A 20300-nucleotide genomic window follows, 5' to 3' on the forward strand; every position below is an offset into this window, starting at 1 on the left:
TTCTGTTGAATTCACTGGTGGCAGTGGGTTTGCTAGGTAGAACATTTATGTAAAGTATGTTCTTTAATCTTTGAAGGGGTGGACCTCTTCTTCTAGTTTGGTACCCTCACCCCGACCCCAGCAACCCTCTCTCTCTCTCCCTCTCTCTTGTCTTGTCTGAATTCTGCCAGCTTTTGGTTTCCCCCTGCCTTATGAGTGTGATTAAAACAACCTGTTCAGAGAGAATCAGCCTTTGGCCCCTGGGTTGCTCTCTGGAAATGGGCAGGGTCCCAGGAGAGGTGATCCATCAAGGCTGTCATGTCCAAGGCCCCACCAAATGTGGAGCCAGTGCTGGTACCAATGTGTTGTTGGACAGCTCTCTTTTCTAAAATACCCGGAGAAATTTTGTCAGCAGCTGCAACGTAAATGCTGCAAAGTACAGTAAGTATGCCGTGTGGGAAATCATTGGATGCATCCAAGATGCTCCTGTTCATCCTCATGAATTTGGGAGCTGTCTTCTGCCAAACGCTAGCCAGGCACACCTTGGAAAGATGTCCTTGGGAAGAAACGCTGTGCTTTCTAATCACTAATGCCAGGGCCGTGATGGGTCACCCTGGGCCTTTCTTCTCTCCCCCGCTCCCCCCCACATTGAGTACGACATAGCACTGGTTGGCCCAGCCTTGCCAGGGGAGACGGGTGCTGTGTGTTTTCTCCCAGCGCCAGTGTCTAACTGCTTGTATTCCAGTAGTGCTTACGCCTCTCCCTCTTCTTGGTTTTTGGCATTCAAGGAAAAGAAGCCTCTATTTTGATTTTTATATCAGGTATTGGACTGTGGCTTGCTGCAGTGTTGCCTTTCTTCTCCATGTCCGTCCGTCTCATCTCTTTGTCTAGGAACAGAATGAGTGCCTCCCCTGCCTGCCTTGCCTGCGGCCAGGCTGCTGGCTGCCCCGGTTGCATGTGAGAACCCCCCCCCCCATGGAAGTCGCAGGGGGGAAGCTGGCCTCTCCCCCTTCCTCTTGAGTCTCCTCCGCATCTGCCCCTTTGCCCTCCCTCCCACCTTTCCTGCGCACTGTGATCCTGTGCTCAGCATTGGGGTTGCGCGTGGGGAAGTTTGCTACGCTATGTGAGAGCGAGGGGACCATCCCGCTTCCTTCCACCTTCCCGAGAAAGAGACACCCTTGCTTGCCTCCGTGACAGCTGCTTGTTTATTACATCCGGCTTTTGCTGGGGTTGCCTGGCCAAATCTTGGAGCCAGCCCACTCCTCCCACAGCCGCCCTTTCTGCTTGTGTCCAGCGGCACTGCAAGGGGAGTGGGCAGAGCAGTTCCACAGTGGTTGGGAATGTGACCAGCCAAGGACGATGAGAGGCACAGCTTGGGCGGTGAGCTCCACTTCACAGGTGGCCTTTGCAGGTAGAGGACTCTGTAGGGGGCTTGCCATTTGTAATTGCCTCTGTTCCATTTTTACAGCCCAGATGAGGATTCCTGCCAGAAATTTGTGCCGTTTGTTGGGGTAAGTGCTGTTGGAGTGCATCAGCCATAACTGCTAGAGCAGTGTTTCTCAACCTTGGGAACTTTGTGTTGACTTCAACTCCCAGAATTCCCCAGCTAGTTGAAGTCCACACATCTTAAAGTTCCCAAGGTTGAGGAACACTGTGCTAGAGGAATGCTAACATGTTCTTTGTTTCCTTGAGATGTCTGCAAGGGAAATTGAATGTGTTTGCCTTGCAGGAAGCCAGGTACTATATGAAGGGGTCTTTTGCAAGGCAGCTCTTCTCTGTGAAGCTGTGGGTGGGCCTATCTGGGGTGTCTGCAGTGTGGTCCAAAAAGTCAAGATGGCAGTTAGATGGTGTGATCAAATCTCTGTCTGCGACATACAAAAAACAGGCAGCCTTTGTGACTTTTTGAACCTCATCTTGCAGACCTGCCCGCCTCCCACCCCCCAGGACTATCTGTCAGGGTAGCAGAATATTGGCTGTTGGAATTCCTTGGTTTTGATCAATTTTTTCCTTTCACACAGGTGGTGAAGGTGGGACTTGTGGAGCAGTCCTTCAGCACTTCAGGTGAGAGGTGGGCACAGATGGTGGTAAGAGTTGGGCCCTTGAGGCAGCAGCCCAGCTCTGTTTTCACACCTGCTTTGTGTCCTGCAAGGATTCAACCAGGCCACATTTGGGATAATTCTGGGGCAGAGAACTGAAGTCACAGTATAGCAACCTGCCTCATTCCAACAACTATAACCTCTCTTGGGTTTGCATATCATTGAGGCCTAGGGTCATGAGAACAGCAACAAAAACAGGTGATGCAAAATGAATCAATGAATGATCAAACTTCAGAAGAGTCATGGCAGTTCTCACATTTGGTTGTATTGAAATTTGGGGAGCCTCTCTTTGAACCCACTTGTCCTTTTCAACCTTTTCCTGAAGCCATTAGGGTTTTAAATTGGGGAGAGTTAGGACCCCACCTCCCTGTCCTCACATCCTGTCTATTCCACTCCTCAACTACCATTTAGCTGGGAAGACTGGAGAGGAGTTGTTATGGCTGCATCTGTTGCTTCATTTGATTCTTGGATCTGCTGAAAGCTATAGTCATGTTCAGGCAAATGTGATTATCTCTCTTCTTCAGACTACTAAACCCATCATACAAGATTGAGGAGAGACAAGGTGGATGGAACAGAAAAATGTAGGAAATGGGCCAGTGTTCCTCTACCTTATTTTTGGCATTCACGCAAACACATGAACAGGGCTGCTAAGGTGAAAGAAACTAGCATACCTTCAACTCCCCAAATTCTCAGCAAAGAATTTTCTAGCTGACAGGGAATTTTAAGTCCATACATTTCAAGAAAGTTCTTTGCTGAGAATTTGGGGAGTTGAAGTCCAAACATCTGGCCCTGCTTCCTCTCAGTCTCCAGTACAGGACTGTGCTAGCTTGTGAAAAGTGCTCTCCCATTAAACGGAGAGTGCAGTATGTGAGCCCAGTCATTGTTTACCATGCTTAATCATGGCCACCAGTGATGAAAAGACACTATTCAAGGAGGCCTAAAGACACTGCCCCCACCCTGGAGCAGTTGCCCTCTTTCTCAGGGGGCAGATAGTTCTGAATGCTCTCCAAAAAGAGAAGCTTCACCCACTTTCCCCATTTATGGCATGCAGAAACAGCTTCATGTTTTAATTATTGTACTTTTATTGCTTTTATTGTCCTACAGGTGATGGTTTTACTGTTAATTGTTTTATCAGATTGTTTTTACTGAATATTGTTTTATTCTTTTGTACACCTGAGGTCCTTTGAGAGGAAGAGAGATACAGTGGTTCTTGTTGTTACTATCTTAAAAGAGGTTGTCCTATGACCTGTCTGAAATGTAGATGAAGAGAAGAGGTATTATGCTGTTGGAGAATAAGTGCTGTTTTGGCACTCTCATTTGTCTTTGGGAAAACTTGAAAAGCCAAGCGTGTATTGTCACCTAGAAAAATTGAATGCCTCTCCCTGCAAGGCACACTTCCTTCTGTTAAAGGAATGGGAATCAAATAATAACACTTGGTAGTTATTGTGGCTCTGGGGCAGAGGCACAGCCAATTTATTTGTTCACCACATATTTTACCAAGAGATTGTGCTGAAAACAATTGTTCAAATACAAATATCGCTGTATCAAATGTATCCGATTACATGAATTCAATTGCAGTTCATTTGAAAAATACCAAGTTTTAGCATAAAATAAATCATGCACATTAATCATGTCTAATAATAATAGCATATTCAATAGTTCCTATCTGGATACACCAAACAGAAAAAGACAGAAAAATGAAGCATAGAAATTGGAAGTGCTTCATTTTTTTCAACCAGGAAGAGATTCATTGGAACCTCATGCCCTGAAACCACAGGAGATGCTCAACTTGGAACTCCCCTTCAAGCTAACTAGGCAGCAGAACATCAGGAGACTTTAGATGCAAAGCTGCTTTGGTTCCAGGTGTGAGGAAAAGCAAATAAGACACCAACACCATGCCATGGTTTCTTTTGCCAAATTGGCTGGGAACATGCCACATGCTGTCGTAAAACTGTTTTCAAAACACAGTGGCTGGGTTCACACAATAGACTAAGCCAGTGTTTCTCAATCTTGGCAACTTTAAGATGTGTGGACTTCAGCTCCCAGAGTTCCCTAGCCAACATGGACACTGGATTAACCGAAAATCACACAACCACATTATGACTTAGCTTGTGTGCAAACCTAGCTAGTGCCTCTCTCTTCTCCTTGTTCCTTCCAGCAGCAGCTACCTTATGAGGTTGGGTAGGGCAAGGCATATGAAACAGTTAAGCTCTGATAGTAGGCAGAAATCTCCTTTGCCCCTCATTGCTTCATTCCAGACAGCCACGCTTTTCCCCAAGTGCTCTGGGTAGACAGGAGACATATTATAATCAGGAACTTTCTCCCAATTTTCCCTAGTTGATTCTGATGATGCTACCATCTGCTCCACCTCCCTGCTGAGCTCATCATCTCCATCTGGTGGAGGGATTCCTTATACCAAGGAAGCCGCAGGAACCCCTCCGCCCTCTCCCTCTGTCAGCAGTGGGCTCTCAGGAGCTGGGTAAGCACCTTTCAATTTTATCAGCATTTACATTATGGGCATTTTGCTCTGTAATACTAATAACTGGGCAGAGTCCTTTAGTTTAGCATTTTTAGGTTAGTGCAATTTCTTTGGCTAGCAGGCTGCACTGGGACTTGTGTAATATGACCGGGTTGATGCTCCCAAAATGGGAAGGACCAGGATCCGATTTTGGTGGGGGCAGGAAGAAGTGAGATGAATACTGTTAGCCTCTACAAGTCTTAAAGCACCAATTCCACCACTTACCCTCTTCTGCAGCCCCCCCAAACCAAAAAAAAAAGTTGAGAGGAGCAGATTCAACCCCACCCACTCTAAGGAAGCCCAGGAAATTGCAAAAGGAGTGTTGGTGGATATGAGCTGCACATTTTGCACTCCTGGGCTAGTTCAGTTCTCCCAAGAAGATTGAATGATTTGAAGGCATCATGACAGAAGGCAGAGAGCAAAAGTAGGTGCTTATCCAGTGAGCTTATTCTCACACTGTAGACATGCCAGCGGTAAAGGACTGCAGCTGGTCCCTCTGGACCAGGGTTTCTCAACCAAGGTTCCACAAGAAGTCACTAGGGGTTCCCTGGGAGATCACAATTTTTTGGAAAAATTATTTCAAATTTGGGCAACTTCACATTAAAGAGATACGTTTCATTCTTTATTTTTTGTTTAAGAACACTGTTAGTGCATATCTACAGGTCTACACAGGAAATAATAATTTTGTAACTTATGGCCTATATTTGAACCTGAATGTGCAGAGGTTCCCCAAGGCCTGAAAAGTATTTCAAGGGTTCCTCCAGGGTCAGAAGGTTGGGAAAGGCTGCTCTGGATGGTATCTCTGTGCAGCTGGCACAGAGCCTTCTGCCAGAAGGTACAGAAGTCTTTGTTTGGGAACCACAGCAATATTGGCACAGGAATGTGGTTCCATGGGAAAAGAGTGTCTATTGAGAAAAGACAACTATTGCATGGCTGGAGGCCCTAAGAGGAAGGAAATAATATCAAAGACTGGCTGCAGTGACCCTGGGCTGTAAAGCAGCTATATGAAAAATAAAAGAGGGGAAGTCATCCTATTTGTACAGGTACGTGTAGAGCAGAATCCCGTGATGTAGGCTGGCTGTACCATTTCAGAGTACAAGTGAGTTACACATTTTCATTTTTGCTAAGAGGAAAAACTCTGTCCTGTAAAAACCAAAAGCAAACATTAACATTTAGCATATGAGAGATCAGAATAGAACTCTTCAAAATTCAGATAAACCTTTTAATGGCAGTATGTGATCTCTTCTTCTCTTACAGGCTGGCATGGTACAATGCCATCTACTCCTGCCGAGTGCATAACTTAATTCAGATGGTTTTTGTTATAACTTTGTTTTTTCTCTTCTTTCAGCAATTTGAGCCCTGGTGTGGAGGTGATGGGTCTGCAGGTAGACTACTGGACAGCTCAGGGGCCAGAGAAGAGAAAAGAGGCTGAAAAGCGGGAGATAGGCATCAAGAACACCCTGAAAAGCAACTTCCGCTCCCTGCAGGTCAGCCGCATCCCTAGTCCAGGGGAGCTCACCCCACCCAACACGATGGCCATGACTGTGGTCACCAAGGAGAAAAACAAAAAAGGTAACCAATCGTCTTAGAAGCCTTTTTTTCAGGCTGCCTCAGCTTGTTTGCCTTTAGTCACCCTGAGTTCCCTGTGGGTATGCATTGATACAATTAATAATCAAAAACTGCTTGTGGTTTGACATGGTCTCTGGAATTAGCAACTTTGCCCATTAATGGCTTAACTGCAGTTTGGATTTAGCTCGAGTCTTGCTCTTTTTCTTGGTAGTAATGTTCCTGAGTAAGAAACCTAAGGAGAAGGATTTGGAACCCAAAAGCCAAGTGATTGAAGGGATCACCCGCCTGATCTGCACAGCCAAGCATCAAAACACCATGTTGCGTGGTAAGTGGGTCAACTCAAAGTGTTTCCAAGTTGGGACCTATCATGGCAGAATGGTCCTTCTAATTGACCAGGCCAGAGCACAGGTCTCCACATGGGTCTGCCAAGGCTCTACACTGGCTCTCCCCAATCTGGTGATCTCCAGGTGAGCTTCAGTCTCCATATATCTGAAGGATGTCAAATTGGGAAGATTTCTTCTTGAAGATTACTTCACCAAAGAGCTAGGGTTAAATTCCTTCACCAGCACCACCATGCAGTTTGTTGCTTATATAATATGGCTCTTTTCTCATTTTGCACATACCCCAGAGCTTGACCTAGACATTTGAAACACTTTCTCCTGCCTCTACTGCTCCCAGAATGAATTATGTTCCATCATCTTTCTTGCAGTTTGTATTGATGGTGTGGAGTGGAATGATGTGAAGTTTTTCCAGCTGGCTGCACAGTGGCCAACACACGTCAAGCATTTCCCGATCGGCATCTTTGGCTACTCAAAGAGTGTGTGATACAAAACAAGCAGTATGGAAGAGTCCGGGCTCTGCCAGATAGAGCAGAGGAGGGAGCATCCACTTCCTTTGCTTCTGAAGACTGACTGCCCATCCCAGAGCCCAACACTGGCAAGGGCTCTACTTGCTCCATTTGTTCTGTGCAGGGAGCATCCCGATTTGCTTTATGTCTCACCCATGAGTTTTTTAGTTTAACGTGAACTTGGGTTGTAGGAAAGGGAAGGAAGACAGACGCGCACACAAAAACACAGAAATGACTTTTCAACACAAATTCTTGAGACTAGAATATCAGGCCTGTCTTCTTTGTTCATGTGACATCAGGAATGAAAGAGGCTGAGCAGGGTTGAATTGCTTCCCAAGTTGCTTGTGGAAGGTGGGACAGAGTTCCTTTCCATGCCTTGTCTAGCTGGCTTGGGCAAGAAATGGGAAGGCAGGTCCTCTTTAACTTGCTGCTACCTTGTAAATCTCTAGTGGGGAAAGAAATGTGTGTTAACACCCCTCTCCTAAAATTGCTTAGCCAGGCTTGCCCAGAAGTGTTCTGGACTAGTTGACCTCTGCCCACAAGTGCCACTTGGCAGTCATCTTTCTCAGAATTCACCGAGGGCTCCTGGGTCTTGGCATCTTGTAGTTTTTTTTAACATGAAGCCGCTTTCCCCTGTCTCTCCTCTTATTTGAGTGGACCTGGCATTGTCTGACTTCTCACACCATTGGGATGTATCAAAAACAAGAATAAGGGGATGACAACTGAGACAAGCATGATTTCTGGATCTGCTCCAGAAGCTGCTTGAGAGGAGGTGGCATATGAGCCATTTTGTGTTGTTCCTACCCTGTTCCAACTGTTCTTAAGGAAGCAGACAGAGGAATCGTTTTTTCCATTCATCAGCTGTGAGCACAACAGAAGGAGGCGGCATATAACTGAACTTCAGCAAGGAGAAAATGGTCCAGGCTGTGCCATGAACCAGCAGGAAAGAGTACTCTTTCACAGCAAAATAAAGGGAAGAATCACAGAATGGCTGGTTCTGAATGAACACCCTTCCAAGGAAATAGAGGAGCAACCTTTGCTAAGCAGTATTGGGGAGGGGAAGATGGAATGGGGCAGGTAGGCTTAAGCTCTTCTCCAGAGTAAGAAAATGTATCCTGAGAGATGGGGTTAGGCCATTTTCCCAACAGAAGTATTTTAGCTATGCGTAAATGTTGCATATTTGTTTTCTTTGCCTGTACCACGCTGCTATGCCCTGCTGTATAGGTAAGGTCAAGTACTAATATTTAAAGCTCATGGAAGTGGTGGGGCAGGCTAGGCCCCTCCCACCTCCATTCAGATGAAGAAAAAAGGTGCTCTTGTGTGATGGAACCAGCTTACGAATCAGTACACTCCATTTATAGCCAGTATGAGTGCTCCCTTCCCCCTTTCCCCAGATCAGCACTTTGCCTGAACAGGTCTCAGGGTAGTTACTAGATCCACAAGTTGCGACAAGTTCCACCTTCGCTGTGTTGTGGTAATAGATCTATAGCACTGGCAGACTGATGAAGCTGGCAAGTATGAGAGCCACTGGCAATGTCAGGTGCAACAATGCGCAGGGTGGGAGAGTCATAGGACTTTAAAATTGCTTAGATTGATCAGGAGAGATTGAACAAGTGAGTATGCGAAAATACAGCAAGTGTCAGAAGGCAGCTACTAGTGCCTCCTTTCCTTCCCTAGCTAGAGTCACAAATGTCCCCATCCATTCTCTTATCCCTAAATCATGCAGGCTCCAGAGGCCAGGACCTCGACCTTGCTGGAGCTTGTGTCACTAGAACTGCCAAACCAACGTCCCCTGCCTTGAAAGTGTATCCTACCGAACTTAAGAGACCTAAACTGTGGTATTGCGCCTGCCTGGCGAATGCAGCTGCTCGTGGTTGGGAGAGCAGGGATGGTGGGTAAATCCCATTTTTTACAAGATTCTATTTTTGTTAATGTAAGGTTGCTTTCTGGATTAATTTTAATAAATTAATGCTGGTACCATTGTGATTGAGAGCATCAACTTGATTTTATTCTGTTTGGAATTCCAGTTTGTTTTTCTTTGCGATTTAGAGGCTCAAGGCATCAGCCAAAGAACTTCACAAGTTAAGAGGTCTTTAGACTTAGATTTGCTTGAATACTTGAAGGGGTTTTTTTTTTTTTGAAATACACTCTAAAAGGTATGGAGAATTTAAGAAACAGACATGAAAGGGAGTCAACCTGAAGAAAATAGAACAATTCAACTAGCAGCTTCAGTTAAACAAGTCTATATCCACCTACTGTGCCTATGCAGACATCCCTATTCAACGACTGGGAATACAGTAAAAGAATATGGTCTGCTACTCTAGCAGCTCCGGGCAGAAGTCCCATTGTATTTCCTTGTCTGCTTCTTTTTGAACCAGGATGACATAATCTTTTTGAAGGCACACACAGCATTTAGTCTTGAACTGACACGTTGGAATGACATGCCAAGATGTTGGCAGGATCAGAATAAGAACTGTGTTTAAGTTATATACAGTTAATGTGGCCACTTCCCATGTTTTAACAAATATTCTCTACCTTTAAAATTATAGTTCAGCAGCAGTTTTTGAATGGACTCTTTACAAGCAGAAGCAAAGGCTTTTCATGAGGCCCTGTGGACTCAGAATTACATACTCTGTTTTAGATCTATAAAATCATCCAACATCACTGGGAGTCAGGCAGCATATAAATTTAATAAATAATATATTTAAGTTTTGCACAATAATAGTGAAAAGTAATCATTGCATCAAGAGTGGACAATCTGTGGCTATGAGGATGCATAGTATCCTCAGCCTCTTCATAATCATACTGTCATCAAGCTGCTGGGAATAGCAGGCTGACTTTCTTGGCAGTGAGGCAGAGAGAGAGAGAGAGGGGGGGGGGGAAAAACAAGGATGTAGCAGAACTTCCATGTCCGATCTTCTTTTGAGTGTTCTAGTTAGGGCCAAATGATTGTAGCCCTCCATGAGGAAAAATATAGCCTATTCCTGCACAAAACACATACTTAGAAGTATATAATTTTATCATTACTCCTGTAAAAAAAAAAATACAGTAAGGTAATAAAACCTCTATTTAAATCTCACCCCTTGCAAGAATACAATTTGGGGGCGGTGAGCAGGGGAGGTAGGAACTGCTTTGAAGGAAAGCATACTTTTTTTAAAAAATCAAAAATCCTGAGAGGATTTTGCACTAAAACTTCATATTCCCCAATTCCATTACTTGTAGTCCCTTCTTATGCCTGATCCTATTCTGTGATGAAACTGCATATTGCTAAAAACCAGTTCCAAAGGAAAAAGACAATTGAGTAGGAAGAGATCTAATATGAAAAAGCTCTGTGCTGGCTGCACAAGAATTAGCCACACCTGAGCAGCTGTAAGTTGCTTTCCACAAACGTTAAATTCTTGCAGTTGTACTTCCACCATCTAAAGGATTCTCTTTCCATTCCCTGCTTGCGGAAAATGGAGGCATGTACAAAAGGCCTCCTGGAACATAGAAAGTAAAGCAGTTCCTATTTGTTTTTAATTTGTTAAAGGTGGAAGAGAGCCAGAATCACTTGTTCATGCTAAATCATGCAGCACTCTGCCTGTGATTCAAAAAGCCATATTCTTTTTGTCTTTATTTGGAACTTGGCAATTGATACAGTTCCAAAATTTTAGATACCGTAAGAAAAAAACTGAAGTGGAAGGCAGTTGCACTAGGCAACAAGTAGATCAAAGTATAAACCATGGAAATGGCAGCATCAGAAATACTCCATCTCTCATTTTTGTATTTCAAGCAATCTGCTGCTGTAGTGTGAAAAAGTAAAAAGCCCCCACCCGATTCTTCCTCATAGTGAAATAAGCAACTACTTGCTCATAACGTGCAAAATGCAAGTAGGTAAATCATGTGAAGTTGTATGCTACAGATAGGTTTGTAAGCTCCGAATAGAAATAAATTTCTTAGTTTCAAGGTTAAAGAAATGGAAAAGGTGCCTGATTTTTCACTTTGATCTACAGCTTCCTTTCATCCAATCTTTATCAAATAACTCTTATTAGGCAGGGATACAAGAGACTAAATAAACATAAGGGAAAACCAAGCTGGTAACAGAAATGCTAAGGACTTGTTCTTTACAAAAGACTGAAGGCTGTCTTTTGCTAAATAAATGAATGTGGATTACAAAATAACACAGTCCTTGTTTTGCAGTAGAAAAGAACTGCTAATAGATGGGAAAAGTTTATCCCTTAAGGCCAGAGCCATGCATCAAAGACTCTAAAAGAGGAGGATGGACACCAACCATCCATCATATAATGAAGGGGATTTCACTACATTCTGTGGCAACATGACAGTCTGGAAATAGGCAGATGCACGTGGCGGGGTGGGGGAGGGGGAGAATGTTCTGAACTGTCTGGTTTTAGAATCCAGCCACCTTGCTCAAGTTGTATAGAAAAGAATGTGCTGACTTACTACTCAGGTTATGTCCCCCAACTGCGGCCAGGCAGTGGAAGAATAGAGCCAGTTGTTTTCAGTAAGAAAAAAAACAAACATTACTGGAAAACTGCTCTGTGCAACAGCTTGGTCAGTTCCTCTTTCAAGCTTTTAATGTTGGAGCATTCTGTTCTACTTAGAAAAAACAAGTAGGAAGAACAAGAACTATACAAGAGGCTCCCCACTGCCATAGTAACCGGAAACTAGTGCTTTTAAAAGCAAGAGCAGCCTTCAGTCTTACCTGCCTAGGTTGTCACACACACACACCAGGAGCCAATTTTATCTAAATGTAGAAAATGTCTGTTTCTTCTCCATACAAGGCATACTGGGCACCTTTTTGATCTGTACAGTCTGAAATACTACCTGAGGCTGGTTCTTTGGCAGAGCTGGGGTTGGCGTATCTACAGATACATACTGTAAAAGTTGTGGAAGGTTTTCCTGGCGTTGGACAAAACCCTGATTTAGCAAATACAAGATACAGGACAGAACATCAGCACTGCTGCAGACGTTCCTCAAGACGTTTGAAGGCGAGCCACATTTCTGTTTGTGGGAGGCACTGATCACCTGGGAGAGGCAAAAAGGATGAATGGAATTACTTGGATTACCAGCTGGGCTGAGCAAAAGGGTTGAGTCCCTATAACCTATACCTTAAACACCAGGCTGTCGATATGTATTTCTTTCTCCTCCTTCAGAATCTGGATGAGGAGGCAGCAGATGAAGTCCCTTTTCTTCTCCAAAGCATGGCATGCTTTTTCTTCCACATTCAGGTGCATCGGTTCGGGCAAGAGCCACAGGCGCTGACCAGACACCTGACCTAGGGCCTCCTCATTCAGTCCTAAAGTACCTAGCAGTCAAAGAAGACTGGGCCTTAGAGAAGCAAAGACATGTTGGCCTTCCTGAATTCAGTCGCCTCTGTCATACCTAGCTAGAAAACTCTCGTTTCATAATTGAAGCTGGTAAACCAAGTGCTCCATGGGAGCAGCCCAAAGTCAAGATTCCACCCAACTTACTATGGTAATTTTCCAAAAGGACAAAATCATCACTCAACAGAATATTCCTCCTTACTCACTCTGCCTCTGGGTGAGGATCCCATTCTCCTTTGTCAGAGGTTTCAGTGCGTGACCTAGGAAGACAGGGGAGAGACCTGTGACTTCTAATAGCGTCTCCACAGAAACTTCCTGAAACCAATAGAAGGAAAAATAAGGTTGAGTATGCAAGGAGAGAGGAGAATGCTATGACATCTAGTCTTTAGACCCACTCTGAGAAAGTTTGTAAGTGCAATGAAATTCCCACTTCCAAGACTCTAATCAGTGCAGTAAACTACAGACAAGAGGAAGAGATCCTGGCAGAAGGATTCCCAGCATAGAGCGTACAGAATCAGTCCAGCCTCACCTTCAAAAATAACACCCAGTTCAGAGTAACACTTTTAAACTTCAAACTGCAGATCATTCTGAGATTGTAAGATGGTAGAACATTTCAGGAATAGACAAACTCTCAATGAAACTGGTTTTGTAAATCTAAACATTTTTAATTAATTTGGGGAGCAAATATCTGCTGCTGTAAAATAAGAGAAGCCAGAAGCCAGTTCCAGCCTGAATCAGGCAAACCGCCTGGCTGAATACAAGTTGATGAACAAAGGCCACTGATTCAATGCTTTGCTGGTACTTCCCACCATTCAGGGAAAGAACTTCCTTCTCTCATAAAAAGGAGAAACTACATTTATCTCCATAACAGAGGAACTGCCTCAAACTGAAGTATATCCAGAGTCAATTTACAACTGTGTCTTTTGTGTGTGCGTATAACTCTTGGTGACTGCCTGGACTAGTCCCTGCAGTTTTATTGGCAACATTTAGTTTGTCGTTGCCTTCTTCCTACAGCTGAGAGAGAGTGACTGGCCCAAGGTCACCCAGTTTCTGGCTTGGTGCCTTAACCACTACACCAAACTGGCTCTCATAACTGTATCCTAGTGCACAAAAAATTCTTGGGATTTGCAAAGATCCATTTCCATGTTCAGAGGGTGATTAAAAAAACAAAGAATGTTTTCCCTTCCACAAGCCAAAGAAAGGGAGTGGGGGAGTGGGGAACAGGGAGATACTTTAGTTCATATTTTGCCTAAAAAGATTCATTCTCTGGCATCTCCAGTTAAGACAAGACAAACTCAAGAGTGTCAAGCACACCAGGGCTAATGGACCAGTGGTAATGCTTAGATTAAAGCATTTCTAGGGCGACAGAGCCGTAGGAAAAAGAAGGCAAGGGCAACTGCTTCTGAAAAATGCAGGGGGCAGTTGCCAGGAGTCAAAAATTACTTGAAGGTCCAACTTGAAGGTCCAACTTTCAATCTGTATGTGACATATTATTCTACTTTCTAGTTTCTATACTTCAACTAAGAAATATGTAAATATTTTAACATGTTGCTATTACATGTATTTGCAATTTATTTGTATTCTCATATTGTGGTGCACAAATTTGTACTTGGTTTGGGAAAAGCTGCCTAAAACAATTTTTTTTCCACACATGCCATTTCAGAAATTAGAGGAAACAATGGTCAGGACCTCAGCACTGTTGAAGCACAGAAGAATGTACATTTGCAGGGTGGACACCTGCAGGATGCAGCCCTGGTACTCCAGCTCTGCACGGCCCAACCAAGTCCACTGTAAGCGCGGTGGCTTTGTATGCTCCAACCCACAGCAGCTTTGACCTGCAAGAGATGAAGAGCTCGGTCACAGAGAAACACTGGCAAGATTGCCAATGCCTGCATATTGAAATAGCTCATCAAGAATAGAAGTCCAACCATTCTAATCTTTGACATAGTTCATCTCAATCTTACGCTCAAATAGTTTCATGCACATGTGTAGCTTTCAGCTTTCACGTGTAGCTGGGCAATTTCATGCACGTGTGTAGCTTTCAAGCGATCAAAGGGCTAGGCCAGGGGTCCCCAATCTTTTGAATCAATTGGCACATTTGGAATTTTGAGCCCATGTTATGAACACAATGTGGAAAAAAAAGCACTAAGCTGCAGCCATCCTCCATTTAATATTCTAAGAATATGAAAAAGACATAATTTGAAATAAAGGCCTAAATAATAATAATAATAATGTCTGCATGGTGTGCAAACTTCCCCTTTTCTTTAATTAAGAACATTTTTAAAAAATGAAATTAGGGCAGAGAATTCAGCAGGTGCAAAGCAATGTGCCGGCAGGCACACTACGACCCTACACTGCCATGCTGGGGACTCGGGCTAGGCCATTCCCTGCCCTTCACAGTAACTGGATATCATAATGCTGGTGTTGGATCCAGACAGAACCAAATCTGATATTTGCTTTTTAATTAGCTACTGTACTCCTGAAATCATACAACTGGCTAGCATTTCCATACAAGATAAATCTTTAAGATTGCATCTCTAAAAATCTGCCCCAGCTCACGGTCATTTCTCTATCAGCTCTGGGTGAAGTGATATTGGTTTACTCACTATCAACTAAGCCAGAGAGAAACAGGAGGGACCTGACTAAACGTGGGCTCAGGACAGTTCCATACTCACTCTGAATGTAGAAGTCTGCAAACTTGCTTAGGTGCTGACTGAGGCAGGATGGGAGAAACCTGATAGGCTCTTCCAGGTAGCAAAGTGGAGGGATGGTCCAACAGAAGGGAGACAAGGCCAATACCTTCACCTCCGCCTCTTCCTCCTGGGAGAATGGCTTCTCCTGCATCATCTGGGAGCAAAACAGATCCAGTATCAGGCTTATGGTTTTTGGAGGACAACAGAATATTCTAGACAGCAACAATTGGAAAAAAAGGTGTGAGAGGGAAAAAATGCCTTGACTTCAGAGATTCTAGCTCTAGCAGAAGTATTCATTTTCTGCTCACCTCTCCCTCTCCCTCTTCTTTGTCTCTTCCATGTTGATCAACATCCAGCAAATGCTTGTCAAGCTGCTGGAGCTGAAAAAGGTGGAACTCCTGCTGCTGCTGCTCCAGCTCACTCAAGTTCTTCAGCATCTGCTGAGGGTAATGGCTGGGGAAGCAGAGCCCAATACGCTCTACCACGGCGGACTCCAGCCATGTATTGCCCTGAGACAGAAGACGTTCTCCTAGATAGTATCTGAAAGACAAGGAACTCTGAGTGAAATTAAAGAGTGAAATTTCACTCTGAGTGAAATTAAAGACAGCTCTCCCATCAGCCCACACTCATCCCCATACCTCCACTGACACCCCCCACAAGAGCTATAGGCCTGTTTAGTTCATACGCAAGAGCCAGACCGCCCCGTCCCCTGGTCCCATTATCCCTCAGAACAAAGCCTGGTACAGTTCTGCACTTTTTTTGTTGAGGATGGTTTCATCCAGACTGAAGGGCTTCACCAGTGTTGCCCAAGAATTGCAGCCTGAGATCTGTCTCCTTTGTTTGCAGATGCAGCAAATTCTTATTTCCTTTCCTTTCTTCCTGTCTACAAAAATCCTCACCGATAGAAATGTTCAAAGATGTTGGCCAATTCCAATTCTGCCAGGAAACTGATGGGCTCAAGGTTCTGTTGCAAGTGTTGTACGTTCTCTACATTAGCCGAATCTGTCCAGCTGTCTCGGATTGACAGGTCAATGTATCGGGCAAACTTCTCGCTCACCTGAGGTCATAGAAAAGGAGGTGCCAGATAACCCATGGAAAAGGAGATGCTCTATGGCACCCTCCATGAAAAGGGGGGATTGGGGGAAGGAATGTCACCCTCTCAACTAGTAGAAATAGCTCCAGGATCACTTCAAAAAGAAACATCAGCATGTCTTTTGCCATTTAAGGGACTCAGCTAGCATTATAAGGTCCAAGGCCATGAAATAAAACAGCACTAGAAGCTGAAACTGCCAAAATAGTAATTAATGAGTAGCTCTGGCAGTAGAAATTTGCAACAGAGGTCTAGATTGATGACTCACCGTCACTTCCTTTGCATTGGAAGGTTCAAAGGCAGGGATGCACATGTGGATTTTGAATGCTATGCCAGGGATTGCAATCCAAAAAGTAAAACCTAAGTTTGATTTCATGTACATTATACTTACATTTAATTAAAATGAAATATAGCCAATGAGACGCATTCCATTCTTATATTTAATACAGTTTCCTTTGTGTCACATTAAAAGTTACAATTTAATTATGACAGAGCAAGCATCACCTGCACCATTTCATTTGGATGGAAGTACTAATCAAAACAAATATAGAAAAACTTCAAGAAAAAGCACTTGGTCACACAATTCTTAGAAGCAGAATCTGACAGCTAATTTTACAGAACGCATCCTACATTTGATATAACTCTGATATCTGATGATCCTGTATCAGTGGAACTCAGGGCAAGAAAGAACTATAAAATGAGGTATCTTCAAAGTACAAAAATGCTTGATTCTTACATAGGCAGAAGTCTGAAAAATCACAGAAAGGTGTTAAAGAGCCAGTTTGGTCTAGTGGTTAAGGCAATGGGCTAGAAACCAGGAGGCTGTGAGTTCTAGTCCGGCCTTAGGCATGAAAGCCGGCTGGGTGACCTTGGGCCAGCCACTCTCTCTCAGCCCAACTCACCTCACCTCACAGGGTTGCTGTTGTGGGGAACACAAGGAGGAAGGAGCATTAGGTATGTTCGCCGCCTTGAGTTATTTATAAAAATAATAAAGGCGGCATAAAAATTAAATAAAAATTAAAACGAAGACAATGAACAGATATTGGGAGTATCATTTTATTTACATAAAATTATCTCTGGAAAATATAAACTGATAAAGATTTTATATTTTATATTTAAGAGCTACTGTTTTTATTGTATTTTAATCTGTATTTATTTTAGTTTTATTGTAAACCGCCCAGAGTCCCTCTTTTGAGGGAGATGGGTGGTGATGAAATCTGAAATATAAATAAACAAACAAACAAATTAAAATTGAATCAAGAATATCTTAGGGAGAAAAATGGTGTTATCTCAAGCTATCTACTCATAAAAGTTTAATGAGCATGAGATATGAAAAATTAAGCAAATATGAGATTGGGAAGACTATAAAATAGAAAGTCATGCTGAAACCACTTTGCTGTCCTAAATTAGCAGCTCAACTACTTATTTATGTGTGGTTCAGAAAGACTTGCAGTATTTAGCAAATAATTTATATGCCTTATAAAGAAGCATGCTAGTTATATGCAAGCATAGTGCCATTCAAAAAAAAAACTTGTAAATTTCTCAAATTATTTTTCTTGTTTTATCCTATACTAGAATTGTGTTTCATTAAATCATTTTGTCTCACAGAATATGGGCCACTTCTCATCAAATGACCACCAGATCTACTACTGTGGACAAGAGGACCACAGAAGAAATGGAGTAGCCTTCATAATTAATAGTAAAGTGGCTAAAGCAGTGCTTGGATACAATCCAAAACACGATAGAATGATCTCAATTCGAATTCAGGGCAAGCCATCTAACATCACAGTGATCCAAATATACGCCCCAACCACAGATGCTGAAGAAGCTGAAGTAGAGCAGTTCTATGAGGATCTGCAGCACCTACTGGACAACACGCCTAAAAGAGATGTTATTTTCAGCACGGGAGACTGGAATGCTAAGGTGGGCAGTCAGATGACACCTGGAATTACAGGTAAGCATGGCCTGGGAGAACAAAACAAAGCAGGACATAGGCTGATAGAATTTTGCCAAGACAACTCACTCTGCATAACACTCTCTTCCAACAACCGAAGAGACGGCTTTATACATGGACTTCACCAGATGGACAACACCGAAATCAGATTGACTACATCCTTTGCAGCCAAAGGTGGCGGACATCTATACAGTCGGTAAAAACAAGACCTGGAGCTGGCTGTAGTTCAGATCACGAACTTCTTATTGCACAATTTAGGGTCAGACTAAAGAGATTAGGGAAGACCCACAGATCAGCTAGATATGAGCTCACTAATATTCCTAAGGAATATGCAGTGGAGGTGAAGAATAGATTTAAGGGACTGGTCTTAGTAGATAGGGTCCCGGAAGAACTACGGACAGAAGTTAGAAACATGGTTCAGGAGGCGGCAACAAAATACATCCCAAAGAGAGAGAAAACCAAGAAGGCAAAGTGGCTGTCTACTGAGACACTAGAAGTAGCCCAAGAAAGAAGGAAAGCAAAAGGCAACAGCGATAGGGGGAGATATGCCCAATTAAATGCAAAATTCCAGAGGTTAGCCAGAAGAGACAAGGAATTATTTTTAAACAAGCAATGCGCGGAAGTGGAAGAAGACAATAGAATAGGAAGGACAAGAGACCTCTTCCAGAAAATTAGAAACATCGGAGGTAAATTCCAGGCCAAAATGGGTATGATCAAAAATAAAGATGGCAAGGACCTAACAGAAGAAGAAGAGATCAAGACAAGGTGGCAAGAATATACAGAAGACCTGTATAGGAAGGATAACAATATCGGGGCTAGCTTTGACGGTGTGGTCGGTGAGCTAGAGCCAGACATCCTGAAGAGTGAGGTTGAATGGGCCCTAAGAAGCATTGCTAATAACAAGGCAGCAGGAGACAACAGCATCCCAGCTGAACTGTTCAAAATCTTGCAAGATGATGCTGTCAAGATAATGCATGCTATATGCCAGCAAATTTGGAAAACACAAGAATGGCCGTCAGACTGGAAAAAATCAACTTATATCCCCATACCAAAAAAGGGAAACACTAAAGAATGTTCAAACTATCGAACAGTGGCCCTCATTTCACATGCCAGTAAGGTAATGCTCAAGATCCTGCAAGGTAGACTTCAGCAATTCATGGAGCGAGAATTGCCAGATGTACAAGCTGGGTTTAGAAAAGGCAGAGGAACTAGGGACCAAATTGCCAATATCCGCTGGATAATGGAAAAAGCCAGGGGTTTCAGAAAAACATCTATTTCTGTTTTATTGACTATTCTAAAGCCTTTGACTGTGTGGACCATAACAAATTGTGGCAAGTTCTTAGTGGTATGCGGATACCAAGTCATCTTGTCTGCCTCCTGAAGAATCTGTATAATGACCAAGTAGCAACAGTAAGAACAGACCACGGAACAACGGACTGGTTTAAGATTGGGAAAGGAGTACGGCAGGGCTGTATACTCTCACCCTACCTATTCAACTTGTACGCAGAACACATCATGCGACATGCTGGGCTTGAGGAATCCAAGGCTGGAGTTAAAATTGCTGGAAGAAACATTAACAATCTCAGATATGCAGATATACCACTTTGATGGCTGAAAGCGAAGAGGAACTGAGGAGCCTTATGATGAAGGTGAAAGAAGTAAGTGCAAAAGCTGGCTTGCAGCTAAACCTCAAAAAAACCAAGATTATGGCAACCAGCTTGATTGATAACTGGCAAATAGAGGGAGAAAATGTAGAGGCAGTGAAAGACTTTGTATTTCTAGGTGCGAAGATTACTGCAGATGCTGACTGCAGTCAGGAAATCAGAAGACGCTTAATCCTTGGGAGAACAGCAATGACCAATCTCGATAAAATAGTTAAGAGCAGAGACATCACACTGACAACAAAGGTCCGCATAGTTAAAGCAATGGTGTTCCCCGTAGTAACATATGGCTGCGAGAGCTGGACCATAGGGAAGGCTGAGAGAAGGAAGATCGATGCTTTGGAACTGTGGTGTTGGAGGAAAATTCTGAGAGTGCCTTGGACTGCAAGAAGATCAAACCAGTCCATCCTCCAGGAAATAAAGCCAGACTGCTCACTTGAGGGAATGATATTAAAGGCAAAACTGAAATACTTTGGCCACATAATGAGAAGACAGGACACCCTGGAGAAGATGCTGATGCTAGGGAGAGTGGAGGGCAAAAGGAAGAGGGGCCGACCAAAGGCAAGGTG

The 20300-nt window shown here is 43.5% G+C and overlaps 2 protein-coding genes across 8 annotated transcripts in view; one reads left to right on the forward strand and one right to left on the reverse strand.

Moving 5' to 3' along the window:
* LOC134496759 (phosphofurin acidic cluster sorting protein 2-like) overlaps positions 1–8995 on the forward strand; it is a 155211-nt gene extending 146216 nt beyond the window's left edge. For 3 of the 4 annotated variants that reach the window (XM_063302473.1, XM_063302485.1, XM_063302493.1), the window contains 7 exons: positions 768–800; positions 1448–1490; positions 1998–2040; positions 4413–4554; positions 5942–6165; positions 6374–6487; positions 6872–8995. In XM_063302473.1, coding sequence (XP_063158543.1) covers positions 768–800; positions 1448–1490; positions 1998–2040; positions 4413–4554; positions 5942–6165; positions 6374–6487; positions 6872–6987 — 715 coding nt within the window. In that variant the 3' untranslated portion in view covers positions 6988–8995. The remainder of the gene's footprint in view (positions 1–767; positions 801–1447; positions 1491–1997; positions 2041–4412; positions 4555–5941; positions 6166–6373; positions 6488–6871) is intronic. The other variant, XM_063302479.1, reaches the window with a different exon arrangement.
* Positions 1–20300, reverse strand: part of LOC134496728 (cullin-9-like) — a 505703-nt gene that overhangs the window by 452564 nt on the left and 32839 nt on the right. For 2 of the 4 annotated variants that reach the window (XM_063302446.1, XM_063302439.1), the window contains 7 exons: positions 15926–16083; positions 15335–15566; positions 15009–15180; positions 14023–14168; positions 12540–12648; positions 12118–12314; positions 10285–12034 (listed from right to left, as the gene is read on the reverse strand). In XM_063302446.1, the coding sequence (XP_063158516.1) occupies positions 11750–12034; positions 12118–12314; positions 12540–12648; positions 14023–14168; positions 15009–15180; positions 15335–15566; positions 15926–16083 (1299 nt within the window). In that variant the 3' untranslated portion in view covers positions 10285–11749. Of the gene's footprint in view, positions 1–10284; positions 12035–12117; positions 12315–12539; positions 12649–14022; positions 14169–15008; positions 15181–15334; positions 15567–15925; positions 16084–20300 lie in introns of those variants that run through there. The other 2 variants (XM_063302454.1, XM_063302461.1) reach the window with 2 other exon arrangements.

Source organism: Candoia aspera, chromosome 1 (assembly GCF_035149785.1).
Source record: "Candoia aspera isolate rCanAsp1 chromosome 1, rCanAsp1.hap2, whole genome shotgun sequence".
Classification (NCBI taxonomy): domain Eukaryota; kingdom Metazoa; phylum Chordata; class Lepidosauria; order Squamata; family Boidae; genus Candoia; species Candoia aspera.